This window comes from Rhinopithecus bieti, unplaced genomic scaffold (genome assembly GCF_001698545.2).
Source record: "Rhinopithecus bieti isolate Rb0 unplaced genomic scaffold, ASM169854v2 scaffold_61533, whole genome shotgun sequence".
NCBI classification, from domain to species: Eukaryota; Metazoa; Chordata; class Mammalia; order Primates; family Cercopithecidae; genus Rhinopithecus; species Rhinopithecus bieti.
The window spans coordinates 871,153-888,427 of record NW_016823925.1 but is presented as its reverse complement, the minus strand read 5'-3'; the positions used below and the strand labels follow the sequence as shown (position 1 = coordinate 888,427).

At 41.5% G+C, this 17,275-nt stretch overlaps 1 protein-coding gene across 4 annotated transcripts in view; it reads right to left on the bottom strand.

The window, feature by feature from the left end:
- LOC108521970 (activating molecule in BECN1-regulated autophagy protein 1) overlaps window positions 1–17,275 on the bottom strand; it is a 105,713-nt gene that overhangs the window by 21,114 nt on the left and 67,324 nt on the right. For 2 of the 4 annotated variants that reach the window (XM_017862066.1, XM_017862068.1), the window contains one exon: window positions 3,510–3,596. The exons of the other annotated variants lie outside the window; for them this stretch is intronic. In XM_017862066.1, coding sequence (XP_017717555.1) covers window positions 3,510–3,596 — 87 coding nt within the window. The remainder of the gene's footprint in view (window positions 1–3,509; window positions 3,597–17,275) is intronic. 4 annotated transcript variants of the gene reach the window in all.

The following is a 17,275-nucleotide window of genomic DNA, read 5'->3' as shown; positions in this document are numbered from 1 at the left end:
ATTCTTCAAACTATGGCTTTAATATCTTGCTACTCCATGAAAACTTCTAGCGTCACATATAATTCTCCACATTGGCTTCTCAAGTTTTCCTCCATCTCTCACAACACTGTTATATAATTTGATGCTATGGACTGAAAATGTAAGAGGGACAATAACAGAAAAACGTTTTCTATGATAATATTAAATGGATTACTAAAAAATTTCAAGACCAAAAACCTGCCTCAGGCACACTTTGACTCAATAATTCCACTAGAAACTTTATCCTACAGAAATATACAAGGTTACAAAGATATATATAAGAAAGTTCATTTGCAACATTGTCGGCATTAGTGAAAAACTGGGAAGCAACCCAAATGCCCAGCAACAAATTAAATAAATTATTAATATATCCATACAAAGAAACACCATGCAGCAATTCAAGAGAATAAACTATTCCTATACACTTACAAGGAAAGTCCTCTAAAATAAAATCTTAAGTGGGAGAAAAATTGAAGAATGGTCTGTATACAGTAATACATATACAAAAATGTGTTGCTGTTACTAGAGGAAAAAACTGTAAGGGGACACAGCAATCCTAATGAGGATTCCTGGGACTTTTGTATTTTATATACTTCCATAATGTTTGAATATAAAAGGAAAAGAGCATAGATCTTCGGTTTTTTAATGGAAATCAGAAAAAACTGATTAAGAACAGAAATAGGAATAGTTATATCCAAATGGTACAAAAAGTATTGGCAACTGTCTTGCAAAGAGGTCCTCAGTAAGTCTACCAACCCAGGTCACAGTCAACTGCTAGAGGAACATAGGCTGCCTCTGAAATGCCTGTCATCAAAGGTGGTATCCTTCTGGCCAACCAGCAAATGGAATTCCCAAGCAGACCAGCTAACGATCTTTTAAACTCAAAATTCTGTTTTACAGAATAACATGATGCAGTGAATACCAATGAGTCAATATTATAGTATCTTTGTATAGCAAGTAGGCATGGGAGGCACAGATGCCTTGGCCAAGAGAATCAGAGTACAAGAGCTAGTTCCTAAAAGCTTCAACTAGAGGAACTTTCATTATCTGTTTGGGCCCCTGTTCCCATGCATTTTGCAAGGATGAACCACAGAATCCTAAATTTTCAACCAACAGAAGTCAATGCTCGTGCACTGTTCTTACATCTGCCCAACATACAGAACTCTTCCAGTAGAAATCAAGCATCACTGGTTAAATTCTCAAGTCAATCAGACTAGAAAAGAATATAAAAGGAGAAAAATTTCAAGAGGAGAAAGAAGACCCTTTTATTTGGAGCCGATTCTGAAAAATGGTAAGTACACTTACTTTACAACCTACCCTAAGTAATGGAAAAAACATAACATTATTGGTGATAGAGGTAGACATAATGTTGATGCTGATGATAATAAAAGACTGCCTTTTATGTAGGGACATAGGAGTTCCCCAAGCTATGAAACTATAGATTAATGGTTTAAAAAGCATTCCTGCCACAATTATTAAATACAAGTATATCCTAGCCTTGTCCTTTTAGATATGCAGAGGGAAGCTAAGGATCTGAATGCTGAGGAGGTGTCTCACTAAGGCTCTGACCTATACATAGTGTATACGGTGAAGCCTAAGAGGAAAAAGAAACTAAACAACCAGTAATGAGGTAGTAACAATCATCCTCCTAACAAAGAGCTGGAAAATCATCAAACAACCCTAGTCTTCCAAGTGAACATTTTAAATGTTTAAATAAATCCTTAAGTTTTCTTCAAGGAAAAATACTTCCCTTTCCAAAAAAAAAAACCTATTTTGTATTCAAAGGAAAATGTAAAATACCAACACCACAAAGTATGACACTTTCTGTGATAAAGATCACAGTAGGATAAATAACAGATTTATTATATAAAAGGAGGATAAATCATGGTCTTTAAGTATCCTTGTAGAACACTGCCAGGTTAAAAGTTCTGGGGATGAGATGCCTATTGCTGTCTTTATTGCAAGAACTTCTCTATCTCAGTGCTTCAAAGTAATTGATTCATATGAAAAATTCCTTTCCCTTATATTTAGGGTGCATAACCCTCAAACATCATTAGAGACTCACATAAACTTCCTTGCTTCACTCATCATCTAAGGTGCCTGTTTTAAAGTCATCAATCCTTACGTTCCCTGATTCTTAGGTTTGTCATTTCTAGGGTGTGGAAAAGGAATAAAAGGATAATGAAGAATCTTTGCACCAGTATCTCAGAAAGAATGCTCAGTGTCATGACATAACTGTGGCAACAACAAAGACTTAATATTCCTGGAATCAACTTGGTCTAAAGGTTTTTCCAGGCAGACCTAAAAGTCTTAATCTAGAGCAAAGCTCATTTTGCTTTACCTAACCTACACTGCTAACCTGTCAACCCCACAACTATAAATTACCCTTCTCTTTTGGCAAAGCCTCATAATGTGCTCTAGTATTGCTTAAATAATGTGTCTTTTTAGATCACGAACAGAACCCATAAATCTGGCTGTGACAACCCCAAGGGGCTGCACTCTGCAGATGAATGTTATCCATCAATATCCCATGCTTGGTCCTCAGTTATCACCATCAGTGAAGGGCAGGCCTTGAACTCACTGAAATAACTTTTGTTTTTTCTCTCTTCAGAACTTTTCAAATGTCTTCTTTTTTTGAGACAGAGTCTCGCTCTGTCACCCAGGCTGGAGTGCAGTGGTGCAATCTTGGCTCACTGCAACCTCTGCCTCCTTAGGTCAAGTGATTCTCCTGCCTCAGCCTCCCAAGTAGCTGGGATTACAGGCATCTGCCAACATGCCCAGGTAATTTTTTATATTTTTAGTAGAGACGGGTTTTCGCCATGTTGGCCAAGCTGGTCTCAAACTCCTGACCTCAAGTGATCCGCCCGCCTCAGTCTCCCAAAGTGATGGGATTACAGGTGTGAGCCACCATGCCCAGCCTCAAATGTCTTCTAATAAGTCTAAGCCAAGCACTTTAATAAAATGCCAACTTGTTTTATCCATTTACTCCTTCTTCAGTCATCTCTTCCTTTGGGCAGTCTCCAAAAATGTCAATACCCAAAGGAGCTTGACTTCTGCCTTTTGATATGCTAAATTCCCTCTCAAATGACAGCAAATTGAGTTTTTTGTTTAATCTATACATAATTTCCCTATAAATTAAAAAAATGTTGTTCCCCTGTTGGCTGTCCATCTGAATGACACCAGCCTCTCTGGCCAACAGAAAAAGAATATCCTACGACTACCTGTGGCCTCTCCAGGTTCCTCCTCTAGTACCACACTTGCAGAAATGAGTACCAAAGGACAAGAGCTTGGTCATAACCCTCTGTCACCAGAGGTACTGTTCACTTACCTGCAATACTTCCCCATCACCTGAACCACCTGTCTCAAAAGTGTAACTGAAGAATAAAAGAGCACCAGGACCAGAGAGGCACAGAATGGAGCTTCCAACAGCGTGGCAACCCCAAGGGCCGCCCCTCCCCCCCACCTAGTGCCATTTCTCACTTTGGCCTTACCTCGCTGGGTCTGGGTAAATTGGGTGCTCTCTGGATCCTGCTCCATCATAACGGGATAATGAAATGAGGGAAGATTCCAGCAGCCTCCTAGCAGAGATTAAAAAAATGGCAATAATCCCTGTCAATTACCAACTCAGAGGTCATTCATAAGGAAAATGGGGAGAGATACACAACTTCCCCTTTTGCAGCCAGCTAATGCCTGTTATCTGAGATCACACCCTTCTACAAGCTAAGTAGGTAGAGACATAAATAAATGAAGAGCTGCAGAGCTCCCACACTGGACATGACCACTGCATTCTGCTGAATACTGCTCTTCAATGAGAAATGAACAAGTGCTTCAGAGACATGATCTTCTTTCTATTTGCAGTATTTTCAGTAGACAAATAGAAGGTTCGGATCAACACAGGAGGGAAAAATTAGGCACACACAGAAATTATCACATAGTGCTAACATTTATCTTGGTGTTCGGTTCCTCCATGCCATCATCATCCACATCCACTTACTGTCTATCCATTCTGCTCTGCCCATGCTCTTTTGTGAGAATGAGTACTCCTCAGATATATAACTGTAATATATCTATTAAAAATATATATAAGAGTACTTCACAGGCTCTCAACTGACAACTTTTACTTATATAATCTAGCCCAATCACAAATTCAACTGATCATATGTGATACATACATTTTATTGAACACTTTTTTTGATGCCAGGTAATAGGTAATATACTGAGCACTTCATATGTATTTCTTTGTTTAAACCTCACCACAACCTAGAAAGGTAGGTATGACTACATACATGAGAACACTGGGCCCAGAAGTTAAAGTATTTCACTCTGTGGCACGTAACTATTAAGAGACAGTGACAGGACTCCAGGGAAGACCTGTCTAAACTCCAAAATGCCTCAAACCTCTATTTTGTACTGCAGGACCTTCCAGGGTCCAGGCAGGAAGCAAGTGCATATATATTCACTATGATCAAGGGAGACTGACAAACAGGAAGGTCTATGGCCCATCATTTACCTCTAGCCAATTGTTACCAAGCTAGAATATAGGCTCAGTATTGCTGGCTTTTCCTATATTTTAAGGAAAGCCAGAAATGTGGACTTTTGCATAAAATCTCCTGATTGTTAAATTTTAGCTACAACTTTTTTTATATTTTTTAATTTTTTTTTTTACAAGGGCCAGTTAGAACACAAATGATAAACATGGCCCAGAGGCTCCCTGGTTTGCCATGTCTGACATGATGCTTCCCAACTCATATGTGCCTTGGCAGCCAATCAAGCTCCTGCCCCCAGAACATGTTTCAAAGGAAATGGTCTCAGAGGGAACGCATATTCTTCCTCTCCAGCAGTATCTTGCCTGCCATTCCTAGGAACAGGTCCCCGGCTCCCTGCCAGACTCTTCTTTAAAGCAGATCTGCAGGATAAGGACAGCAGCTACTAATCTTTTCCAATGGATTTAATTCAATTCACTGTTATTAAAACCAGCTGTCTTTAGGTATAGTCATGTGCAGTCACTTTATTCCAGCAACTGGCCCACTGCAGTATTTCCCTAACTGCCTGGGGAAGAGACATAGCAAAGGCCCTAACAACCTGGCTTGCAACCTTTCCTGTCCAGGACAACCAACGGTCAAGTAATGTTTTCTCTCTAGACAAGGCCTATATCCCCACACTTAAGACACTTATAACAATCCTGCCATTGAACAGAGAGAACACAATGTAACCAATGAGGAAGAGAGGAAAGCAATAAAATACATCTCTCTGGTTGAAAGACTGAATCTACAGTAACATCACTATGGTTCCAGTGGTAGAAATGCTGTTTCATCAATTCCAAGACACACTTTTCACCTTTTAATGTGTCTGAGGTTGGGATGTTTTTTACAATTGTGTGACACAGTTTAATTGGCAGGATTTTTTTTTTTTTTTTTTAGAGACAGAGTCTGGCTATGTTGCCCAGGCTGGTCTCAAACTCCTAGCCTCAAGTGATCCTCCTGCCTCGGCCTCCCAGAGTCCTGAGATTACAGCCATAAGTAACTGTGCCTGTCCACTGGCAGGATTTTTTTCATGATTTCATAGGAACACAAAATAATGGCATGTTTTAAGTCTTTGAAATACAGAATGTGTGGGATAGGTAGGGGTAGTGAGAGATACATAGTCTGGAGAAAAATGAAAAGCAAAATTTTGAGAAGAGTATTCAGGTCATTTATGCCATCTTATATAGCACTTATTTATCATTAACCAGTTCTTCAGGAACTGGGTGTGAGTTGAAGAATGGAAGCAAGGTCTGGGAGCAGCTGACTATCCTAGAATACCTAGAAGCTTGTTCCACCCTTAAAGTGCTCTGGAGTTAGTTAGTCCTGAATGTCACCGAGTCCTTTCGTGTTATCCTCCAAGTGGTCGTACAGTAAGCTGAGGCCCTTTGGCAACCAGCATCTTCCACAGTAACGAAAATACATCCTCCTTGGCTGGGCGCAGTGGCTCATGCCTGTAATCCCAGCACTTTGGGAGGCCAGATGGGTGAACTGCCTGAGCTCAGGAGTTCAAGACCAGCCTGGGCAACATGATGAGACTCCATCTCTACTAAAATACAAAAAATTAGCCAGGCGTGGTCGTGCGTGCCTGTAATCCCAGCTACTTGGGAGGCTGAGGCACGAGAATCGCAAGAACCTGGGAGGCAGAGGTTGCAGTGAGCTGAGATCACACCATTGCACTCCAGCCTGGGCAACAGAGTGAGACTCCATCTCAAAACAAACACAAACAAACAAACAAAAATACATCCTTCTTATGTACTTCTGCCTGGAAACTGATTACGGTAACAAAGGCAAATATTACCCCCACTCTGCTAAAGCAATGACAGTACTGAGTGAGATGAGATGATTTATTAGGAATGCTGTAAAGGAGATTCCTGATCTGAAGGGTTTGCATTAGATAACTTCAGTTTTAGTGACTCCATTTTTATTTTTTATTTTTTGAGATGGAGTCTCACTCTGTCACCCAGGTTGGAGTGCAGTGGTGCAATCTTGGCTTACTGCAATCTCAGCCTCCCAGGTTCAAGTGATTCTCCTGCCTCAGTCTCTTGAGTAGCTGGGATTACAACAGGCATGTGCCACCACACCAGGCTAATTTTTGTATTTTTAGTAGAGATGGGGTTTCACCATGTTGGTCAGGCTGGTCTCGAACTCCTGACCTTGTGATCCGCCTGCCTTGGCCTCCCAAAATGCTGGGATTACAGGTGTGAGCCACCGTGCCAGCATTAATGACTCCATTTACAATCCCAAAAGTCTATTTCCCACCTTAATTTCCTACCTTAATTAGGAAGATTCTTTAAGTTGGAATAGAACCAAAATGCGAAGCTTTGTCTCTGGAGAGTCTCTGATGAGGTTCTTTTGGAACATGCATCCCCTGTGCCTACTTACTACAGAATGTGTTGGCAACATTTGCTGCCCAGACAATACAGTGGAACTGGCAAGCCACATATACATGTCACTTTACTGCTAATACACAAAAGCAGGAAAGCCAATCACCATGAATACACACATACATTGATGAAACATAAGTTCTTCATAGTTACCATACAAGTACTATCTGGAGTAAAAACAGGCTTCTCCAATTGGTGTGGAATAAAGAACTGGAGTTACTAGATGAGTAAACATCCTAGGAATGTTTACCACCATTCCTAGGAACCTCAAAGAAAGATCTTTCTTTCCAATGTTAGCCTGTTATAGAGAGCCGTCAACAGTAAATGGTAGGAGAAAACTGAGTGCAATGGTAGTTCTGCACATTCTGCTGTGACCACCACAAATTTGACTTGACTTAGTCTATCACAAGAAATCAGGGAGGGCCTAGGAATGGCTCAGCCAAGCTTGTTCAGGACTGAAGTTGCTATCACTGAAGCTGAAGAACAAAAAAATACAAAACCCCCCCCCAAACAAATACTTCCTTGTTTTCTCTACTTGCCTGGTTCATTTTGTACATCACTGATGTCCAAGTGAGGTATACCAGGGGTTGTGCTATTTGATCCACTGGACAACAAGGGGGAAATACTACAACTTCTGCTATATAATATATAATCATAACACACATGGATTACTAAAAAGCTTTTTTTTTTTTGGACGGAGTTTCCCTCTTTTACCCAGGCTGGAGTGCAATGGCCCGATCTCGGCTCACTGCAAATTCCGCCTCCTGGGTTGAAGTGATTCTCTTGCCTCAGCCGCCCAAGTAGCTGGGATTACAGGGGTCCACCACCACGCCCAGCTGATTTTTGTACTTTTAGTAAAGACAAGGTTTCACCATGTTGGCCAGGGCTGGTCTCAATCTCCTGACCTCAGGTGATCCGCCTGCCTCAGCCTCCCTAAGTGCTAGGATTACAGGCATGAGCCACCATGCCCAGCCAGAAAGCATTTTATTAATAAGGCTTTTTTTTTTTAAAGTCTGAAGGCCACTGCTCTATCAAACTATATATGACTTTAACAATACTATAAAGAATAGGATAAGCTTAAATATAAAAAAAAACTATAAGCATAGAAAAGTACACTCATATTTATACGTATATACACATACAGAGAGAACAAAAGAGGATAATAAAGCAAATGTGGCAAAATGTTAACATTTAGGGAATGTAGGTGAAGGGTATATGGGAATCCTCTGTACTATTTTTGCAACTTTTCTGCAAGTTTGGAATTATTTCAAAATGAGAAAACAAAACATACAACATACAAAATCTTAAAGTAAAATAGTGAAACAAAAGAGATAGCCATTTGTTTTCAAAAGAATTACGGCCGGGCGCAAGTAATGGCTGGAAAAGCCATCAAAAATGCTTATCAAGCCCTGCTAAAATCATAACAGGCACATAATTCAAGCTGTGAAATCCCTCACATTTTAAAAAGAATGCAACTATTTTTTCTTTCCCTGATTAATATTCTGCATTATTTGCAAAGAGGTTCCCTGTATCAGCTGTATTCTTGATCACTAGGAATACAATTTTTAAAATAGTCAAAGAAAGCTCTGGAAAAGAAAAAAGGTGGTCGAAGCAGATCAACTGAAAGAAAAGAACCTTCACTTCATTATTTTATTTTATTTCAGTTTTTGAGACAGTCTCTGTCACCCAGGCTGGAGTGTGGTGGCGCGATCTTGGCTAACTGCAACTTCTGCTTCCCATGCTTAAGCAATTCTCTTGCCTCAGCCGCCCAAGTAGCTGGGACTACAGGCATGCGCCACCACGCCTGGCTAATTTTTGTATTTTTAGTAGAGACAGGATTTTACCATGTTGGCCAGGCTGGTCTTGAACTCCTGGCCTCAAGTGATTCACCCACGTCGGCCTCCCAACGTGCTGGGATTACAGGCATGCACCACCGAGCCCGGCCTCTTCACTTCAAATTCAATGGATATCAGGGTTGAGGTGCAGAAAGTCTGGGTACTAGTCCATATGGAATAAACAGGCCATGGACAACTCTTCCTTACTAAAAAATTATACCCTGAAGATACTCTTTTAACTGGTTGTCAGATCACAGAGAAAAATCAATATCCTAAAGCAAACAAACATGTCCGGACTTTCTCCAACCACTGGAAACAATCAATTGCTAGAACTCTCTGGCCTCTACTGTTAGGGAATGCTGGCTCCCAGAAGGTAAGATGCCACTGGTGCCCCCATGCCTAATGAGTAACTTTACAGCCTGGCTTTAATGTCTGGATGGCAACTGTTATTTCCATCTAGGAGAGCCAAATCCAAATTAACAGCTTCCTTCTGCCTAGGAAATAAAATCCAGATTCCTCAGCAGCGCATTCGGTATTCAAGCTTTGCAGCCAAATGTCTCATTCCTTTTGAATATACTATATGCTCTAGTCCAGTGGTTTACAAACTTTTTGGTCCCAAGACTCCTTTAACACTCTTAAAAATTATGAGGATCCCAGTGGCTCACGCCTGTAATCCCAGCACTTTGGGAAGCCAAGATGGGCGGATCATCTGAGGTTGGGAGTTCGAGACCAGCCTGATCAACATGGAGAAACCTCGTCTCCACTAAAAAATACAAAATTAGCCAGGCATGGTGGCACATGCCTGTAATCCCAGCTACTCAGGTGGCTGAGGCAGGAGAATCGCTTGAACCCAGGAAGCAGAGGTTGTGGTGACCCAAGATGGCGCCATCGCACTCCAGCCTGGGCAACAAGAGCGAAACTCTGTCTCAAAAAAAAAAAAAAAAAAAAAAAAAATTACGAGGCTCCTAAAGAGATTTCATTTGTATGGGTTTCCACTATCAATATTTAATTTCAATTTTGAAATTAAAACTGAAAAAATTTTAATACACAAGCACACATTCAATTAGCCATCAGGATGATAGCCTCATTACATGTCACGGAGCCTCTAGAAAACACTATACTTGTGAAAGAATGAGAGTGAAAAACACAAAGAATGTCTCAGCATTATTATAAAAATAGTTTTGACTTTGGGGATCCATTGTTCTAGCTAAACTAAACACACCCTCACTATCCCACCTACGTTATTTATCTTGGCAATTTCTTCTTTCTGGAAAGTTCCTCTTCCTTATTACTGTCTGTAAAAAGCCTTCAAAGCTCTAATACTTCACTCCTCCAGCCAGAAGTTCACCCTCTCTTCCCCAGTGCCTCCTAGCATTTTGTACCTCTCTTAAGAGGCCTTCTCAAGTCATCCAGTAACTTATGTCTTGTCTTTGCTTCTGGACTAGAAGCTACATGAAAACAGGTACTGGATCCATGTCATCCCTGCCAAAACTCACATCCTAATTAACATGTAATAGGAAACCAAAAAATATCTAAGTGATGAATCAGCAGGCCTAACCAGACTTGGAAGAATAAGCAAGAAGACATATCTGATTGCCCCTCACTGGCCACAAGACTCTCAGACAAGGTTGCTAGATGCCGAAAAACTCACGCTAAAACTCCCGAAGGAACAAGGTTTTCAGAAACTGCTTACATCACCTTCATCCCCTCTGGTCACTTATGCTGCTCAGGTTAAAATGCTGACATAGTTGTCCTGATAAATGCAGTGCAGTCTGGTCCCTGGGAGGCTCATTAAATCAAAAAGCCAGAGGCTGGCTACTTGCCTGGGAAACTACCACTGATGTTCCTGGACTGTAAATTGCCAAAAGAGACCCCCACAAGGGAAAGAGGGCAATGTTTGCCAGGGGATGAAGGGGCAGGAGGCCAAATAAACTTGAATGCACCGTGGCTTTCTTCATTTCTGAATCTTGCTCTGCAACTCCCTGATCTCTGCCTTGGCGCATGCCTGGGTTGGGAGATGACAAGCCCTTATTCTTTGTAAAAAATAATTGTGTGTTCTGAAACGACACCTCTATTATGATTTCCAAATTGACATCTCTGCTCTAATGCAGAGGCATCCAAGCCTCCCCATTTCACACACTAGTAATTATCGTTTAAGTTATCCAACGATAGGCATTCATCTGATCGCTGCAGGGCCCCCTAGTTTGAGGGGTGCACTTAAAGCATGTGATGCAGTTGCCAGCAGAGACTGGCAGGCAATTCCTGCCCCTAATGTGGGGTGGGTCAAGGCAAGGTGGCACTGCTAAAATGCTAGTAACCTCAGGAAAAAAACAGACATACTACAGAAACACACCACAGTGCCTATAGTGTAGATCAGCCTTATTTTAGCATTATCAAATATAAACAATTCACAGAGTACAAAACAATGTTTTTCACCAGAAATGCTTAAAAACATCTTTATAAAACATTAATGTACTCCCCAGTACCTCTGGGCAGTGAGCGATAGATGGCAAAACATGAGAGCACAACATAGTCACAGATAGCAAAAGGGAAGGGGCTGGAAACATAATGTATACATAATGTGCAATCATGTATCTAGCATTACAAAAGTCTTGTCTGAAAAGTCAGCCAGTTCCCCCTGGGAACATATGACCTCTGCTAACTGTCTGGTGGGTATTTTTAATACATTTGTAAGATGACTGGTTGGCACTATGCTTAGCTCCTATATACCCTCAACACATTACACTATAGTTATAAGACTTGAATGTATAATAAAAACTCACTTTTGTTAGCAAGTCAACTCAAAGGCCCAAGTCAATCTACATGGACATCTTTACTTAGTATCCAAATCCATTTCTCTGGGAGACTTAGGAGGTCTGCTCACAGACCACAGACTTTTTTTTTTTAACCCAGAATTTAGCATCAGAGGCTTTTCACCAGAGGATGAGTAAGACCAAATCTATTTAAAAAAAAAAAAAAAAAAAAAGGTCCACAGCTAGTTTTGATGCCACATGCACACATGCCCCCCACATGCAACAGGTGGGATATATAGGTTTAGACTTTAAGAGGCAGTGCATCCTAATTCACTGATTTCCCCCTGGAATTTATAGAATTCCATAATGTTGAATTCTTAGCTAATTTTATTCAGAAGCACAGACAAATTTTAAACACCAACCTCCAGGCCAACTAAGTCTACAAAGAATATACTGGTAGAATCATTTATTGCTGTGATACTAGCAAGCCTGTGAAGGTCTTAAAAAAACATTTTTTCACATCCACATTTCTGATCTGAAACTTTAAAAACCCTTGACCAAGGCCATTCATTAGGAAGTGACAGGCCCTTGACCCTGGTATACTGCAAACACTATATAATAGAAAGTAAAATCTTAGGACCAATATCAGAAAGGCAAAGCAAGTTAGTACGTGAAGCCTCAAGAGAACGAGGGAAAAGCAAAGCACAGTGTGCTGGGCTATTTACTAACCAGAGGCAAAGAGGCCAATTTCCCAGCTCATATCTGTCCATGGAATGAGGTTTCTAGAATTTGCAGAAATATGAGGGCAGAGACTACAACTGGGACCCCAAACAATCCACTGTTAGCCCTTGAGCTAACACGAAGCTCAGAGTACAATCTCTTTTCTTATATCCAAGGTTCATTCTGAACTGCTTCTCTTAGTGACATCTGATTTCACTGATTCGTCTGTGGGGATGTACTACTTGCCCTTTCACCCTGATCTTGACTTCAGCAACCACCCTGATTCCTTTTGGACTCAGCATTTGACTCTACTGAAATAATTTCTCCACCATTTCCTCTGTCTAGACAACATGAAATTGTCATAAATGACACCTAAAGTACAATTAGTAGAGAAACTGCAATTTCCACTCTCCTCCCCCGTTCCCAAAAAGATTGGCACATTAATGTCCTCCAGCATGTCAATCAATACTACCCTGAGGAGGATTAACTCTGTAGAGTCTGGAAGCCATTCAATTCCCACCTTGCTAAAAATCATGCATTTTCCCCCGTACTATAATTAGAACATGTAAATTGCCTTCTTTTACTAGCACTAATGGCTATAATCTCAGAGTTCTGAATGCCTGCTAAATCGATACCTGTGTAAAAAGTCCTTACAAACACTTTACCCACCTGCGCTTTATTTAGAAAAATCAGAGACAAAAGACAAAAGGTAAGGCAGAAGAGGAGAGAAGCAATGAGAGAAAGGCATGACGCAAGACCACCAGAACCAGGCAGTACTATTAACTATCTAAGAAGATGGTTTGAACCCACTGACAATTCCTTATGAGATGTCATATTTTTATTTATTTATTTATGTTTGAGACAGAGTTTCGCTCTTGTTGCCCAGGCTGGAGTGCAACCGCACGATCTAGGCTCACTGCAACCTACACCTACTGGGTTCAAGCAATTATCCTGCCTCAGCCTCCCAAGTAGCTGGGATTACAGAGATGTGCCACCATGCCCGGCTAATTTTGTATTTTTAGTAGAGACAGGGTTTCACCATGCTGGCCAGGCTGGTCTCAAACTCCTGACCTCGGGTGATCTGCCCATCTTGGCCTCCCAAAGTGCTGGGATCACAGGCGTGAGCCACTGCGCCCGACCTAATGCCATATTTTTAAAACCCAGCAAGATCAAAGGACAACAAATCATGAAATAATTTACCAGTGCTTTTCAAGGGGAGTGGGATGCCCCCCAGAAATGTGGCAATATCTGCTGACATTTTTGGTTGTTGCTTCTGGGTGCTAGAGCACCACTGGCATGTGATAGGTGAAGACCAGAAATGGTGCTAAACATCCTACCATGCACAGGACAGCCTCCCATGGTGAGGAATTATCCAGCCCCAAATGTCAATAGTGCTGCTGTTATAAAACCTTCTGATATATCTTAGTGGTCTGAGACTAACCAAGAAAACTCTGAGTAACTAAAATATGAGGCAATTTAGTGTTTGAGCCTTAGAATCAGACAGATTGCAGTTTAAATTCCATCTTGTGTCACCTACTAGCTGTGAGACCGTGGGCAAGTTCATTATTCTCTGCTTCCACATTTGAGGGGAAATCCCTTTTAAGTAAGAACCTGTGTCAAGTACAGTAGCCAGTACACAGTCTAATAAACAGCCATTATTTTTTTCTTCCTTAGATTACAGCTCCCAAAATATCTGTAGGGAATATGATGCCTTCTGTCCACTCAAGTCACTATGCCTAAAAAGGTACTTTGTCAGAAAGACAGACATGTTGAAGAAGGGTGAATACTATAAAGGTATAAACAGGGGCACCTGAGCCCTGAGAATCACATGCAGCCCATCCACATAAACCAACAAGAACAGTCAGGTATCCATCTACCAACCTATGTGTTGGTCCATCCAACTGGTGATTCAAACAGAAATACCGAATGCCTTCTGTTGGTTATATATATTAGTACTATATAAAATACAGATGTGGGCTGGGCATGATGTCTCACGCCTGTAACCCAGCACTTTGGGAGGCTGAGGCAAGAGGATACCTTGAGCCCAGGAGTTCGAGACCAGCTCGGGCAACATAGGGAGACCTCATCTCTACAAGAAATTTAAAAATCGGCTGGGCATGATGGCACATGCCTACAGTCTCAGCTACTTGGGAGGCTGAGGCAGGAGGATTGCTTGGGCCATGGAGGTTGAGGCTGCAGTGAGCTGAGATCATATTATTGCATTCCAGCCTGGGCGACCAACTGAAACCCTCTTTCAAAAATAAAAAAAATAAATAGGCCAGGCGCAGTGGCTCACACCACACTTTGGGAGGTCAAGGCTGCTAGATCACCTGAGGTCAGAAGTTCAAGACCAGCTGAGCCACGGTCCAAAGGGCGAAACCCTGTCTCTACCAAAAATACAAAAACTTAGCTGGGTCAAGGCCGGGCACAGTGGCTCATGCTTGTAATCCCAGCACTTTGGAAGGCCAAAGTGGGTGGATTACTGGAGGTCAGGAGTTTGAGACCAGCCTGACCAACACAGTGAAACCCTGTCTCTATTAAAAATACAAAAATTAGCCGGGAGTGGTGGCACATGCCTGTAGTCCCAGCTACTCTGGTGGCTGAGGCAGAAGAATCATTTGAATCCGGGAGGCGGAGATTGCAGTGACCTGAGATGGTGCCATTGCACTCCAACCTGGGCAACAGAGCAAGACTCCGTCTCAAAAAAAAAAAAAAAAAAAATTAGCCGGCATGGTGGCAGGTGCCTATAATTCCAACTACTTGTGAGGCTGAGGCAGGAGAACTGCTTGAAACCAGGGGGCGGAGGTTGCAATAAGCAGAAATCGTTCCACTGCACTCCAGCCTGGGTGACAGAGCAAGACTCTGTCTCAAAAAATAAATAAATAGGCCACGTGCGGTGGCTCACACCTGTAATCTCAGCACTTCGGGAGTTTGAGGCGGGCAGATCACCTGAGGTCGGGAGTTCAAGACCAGCCTGACCAACATGGAGAAACCCCATCTCTACTAAAAGTACAAAATTAACTGGGCATGGTGGAACATGCCTGTAATCCCAGCTACTCCAAAAGCTGAGGCAGGAGAATCACTTGAACCTGGGAGGCAGAGGTTGCAGTGACCCGAGATCGTGCTGTTTGCACTCCAGTCTGGGCAACAAGAGTGAAACACCGGCTCAAAAATAACTAAACTAAACTAAACTAAACTAAACTAAAATAAAATATGGCCCATCCAAAGATGGCTCCAAAGAAATATCCTCTTGGTATTCTCACCCTTGTGTGGTCCCCTCCCACACTGAATCTAGACCGCTCTATCAGTAGCTTTAATCAAGAGAATGCATCAAGCTGTGCCAATTCTGGGCCTACCGTTTTAAGAGAACTGGCAGCTTCCGTTTCCTTCCTTTTAGAACTGTCACTTTTGGAAACCTTAAGTTGCTATGTAAGAAGTCTGTCCCTGTCATCTATATAGCAAGAAATATAAAAAACAATTAAAATTAAAAAAAAAAAAAAAAAGAGAGAGAAGCCTGGCTACTCTCGAGAGGCCACGTGAAGAAAAGACCTGAGTCTACACGGCAAAGAAGAGAGACCCACTTTATTCTAACTGGGCCTCCACATGACTCTAGTGAAAACCCAAGGAAGACCAGCAGAAGAACTTCCCAACTGAGCCCAGTCTACCCCCTCCCACAATAAAAAAAAAGCACGAAAACTAACTGAATCAGTTTTAAGTCACTAAGTTTTGGAGTGTGGTTTGTTATACACCAATATGTGAACAAAATAATTCCTTATCTTTGTAAAACTTTCAAGCTAGGCACAACAGCAACATTAGAACTAAGTCCATGAGGTTAGTTTATAGCCAAAATCACATCTCTCCTTGAAGGAACCTTGGCTACCAAGGCATTTGAAAACAGATCATAATAAAGCAAGTGTAAACTTGATCACTGTTTCTAAAGCATAAAGCCCCTGTATTAGTCAGAAGAGTCAATGTTCATTTAGAAAGACTTGCGCTCATTCCTATCTCAAGGCTCTCCATCTTTCTGAAACACACTTCTCCCCTGGGTGGCTCCTTTTCAAGGTAGAAAATGGTCCTAAAATTTGAGAAATTAAGGCTATTTGTGCTCCCTCCCTTATCAAAGAAGCAGGAGGCCAGGAGCAGTTGCTTACTCCTGTAATCCCCGCACTTTGGGAAGTCAAGGCGGGAGCCAGGAGTTCGGGACCAGCCTAGGTAACACAGCAAGACCCCATTTCCACTAAAAATACAAAAATTAGCCAGGCATGGTGGCATGCACCTGTAATCCCAACTATTTGGGAAGCTGAAGCAGGAGAACTGCTTGAACCCAGGAGGTGGATGTTACAGTGAGCCGAGATCACGCCACTGTACTCCAGCCCAGGTGACAGAGTGACGCTGTGTCTCCAAAAAAAAAAAAAAACAACAAAAAAAGGTAACCTATGGAATGGGAGAAAATATTTGCTAACCATATATCAGATAAATGTTTAATGTCCATGATATATGGGGAACTCCTACAACTCAATAACCAAAAAAACCCCACAAATAACCATACTAAACAATGGACCAAAGACTTGCATGCACATTTCTCTAATAATGATATACAAATGGTCAACAAACATATGAGAAGATGCTCAATATGACTAATCATTACGGAAATGCAAATCAAAACCGCAATTATTTATCACCTCACACCTGTTAGGATGACCACTATAAAAAGAAAAAGAAAAAACAGGAAATAACAAGTGCTGACAAGGATATGAAGAAGTTGGAACCCTCATGCACTGTTGGTAGGATTGTAAAATGGTTCAGCTGCTATGGAAAACAGTATGGAGGTTCCTCAAATAATTAAAAATAGAACTACCATATGTCCAGCAATTCCACTTCTGGTTATATATCTAAAAGAACTGAAAACAGGATCTTGAAGAGATATTTGCACACCCATGTTCACTGCAGCATTTTTCAAAATAGCCAAAATGTGGAAGCAGCCTAAATGTCCATCAGTAGATGAATGGATAAAGAAAATGTGGTATATACATAGAATGGAA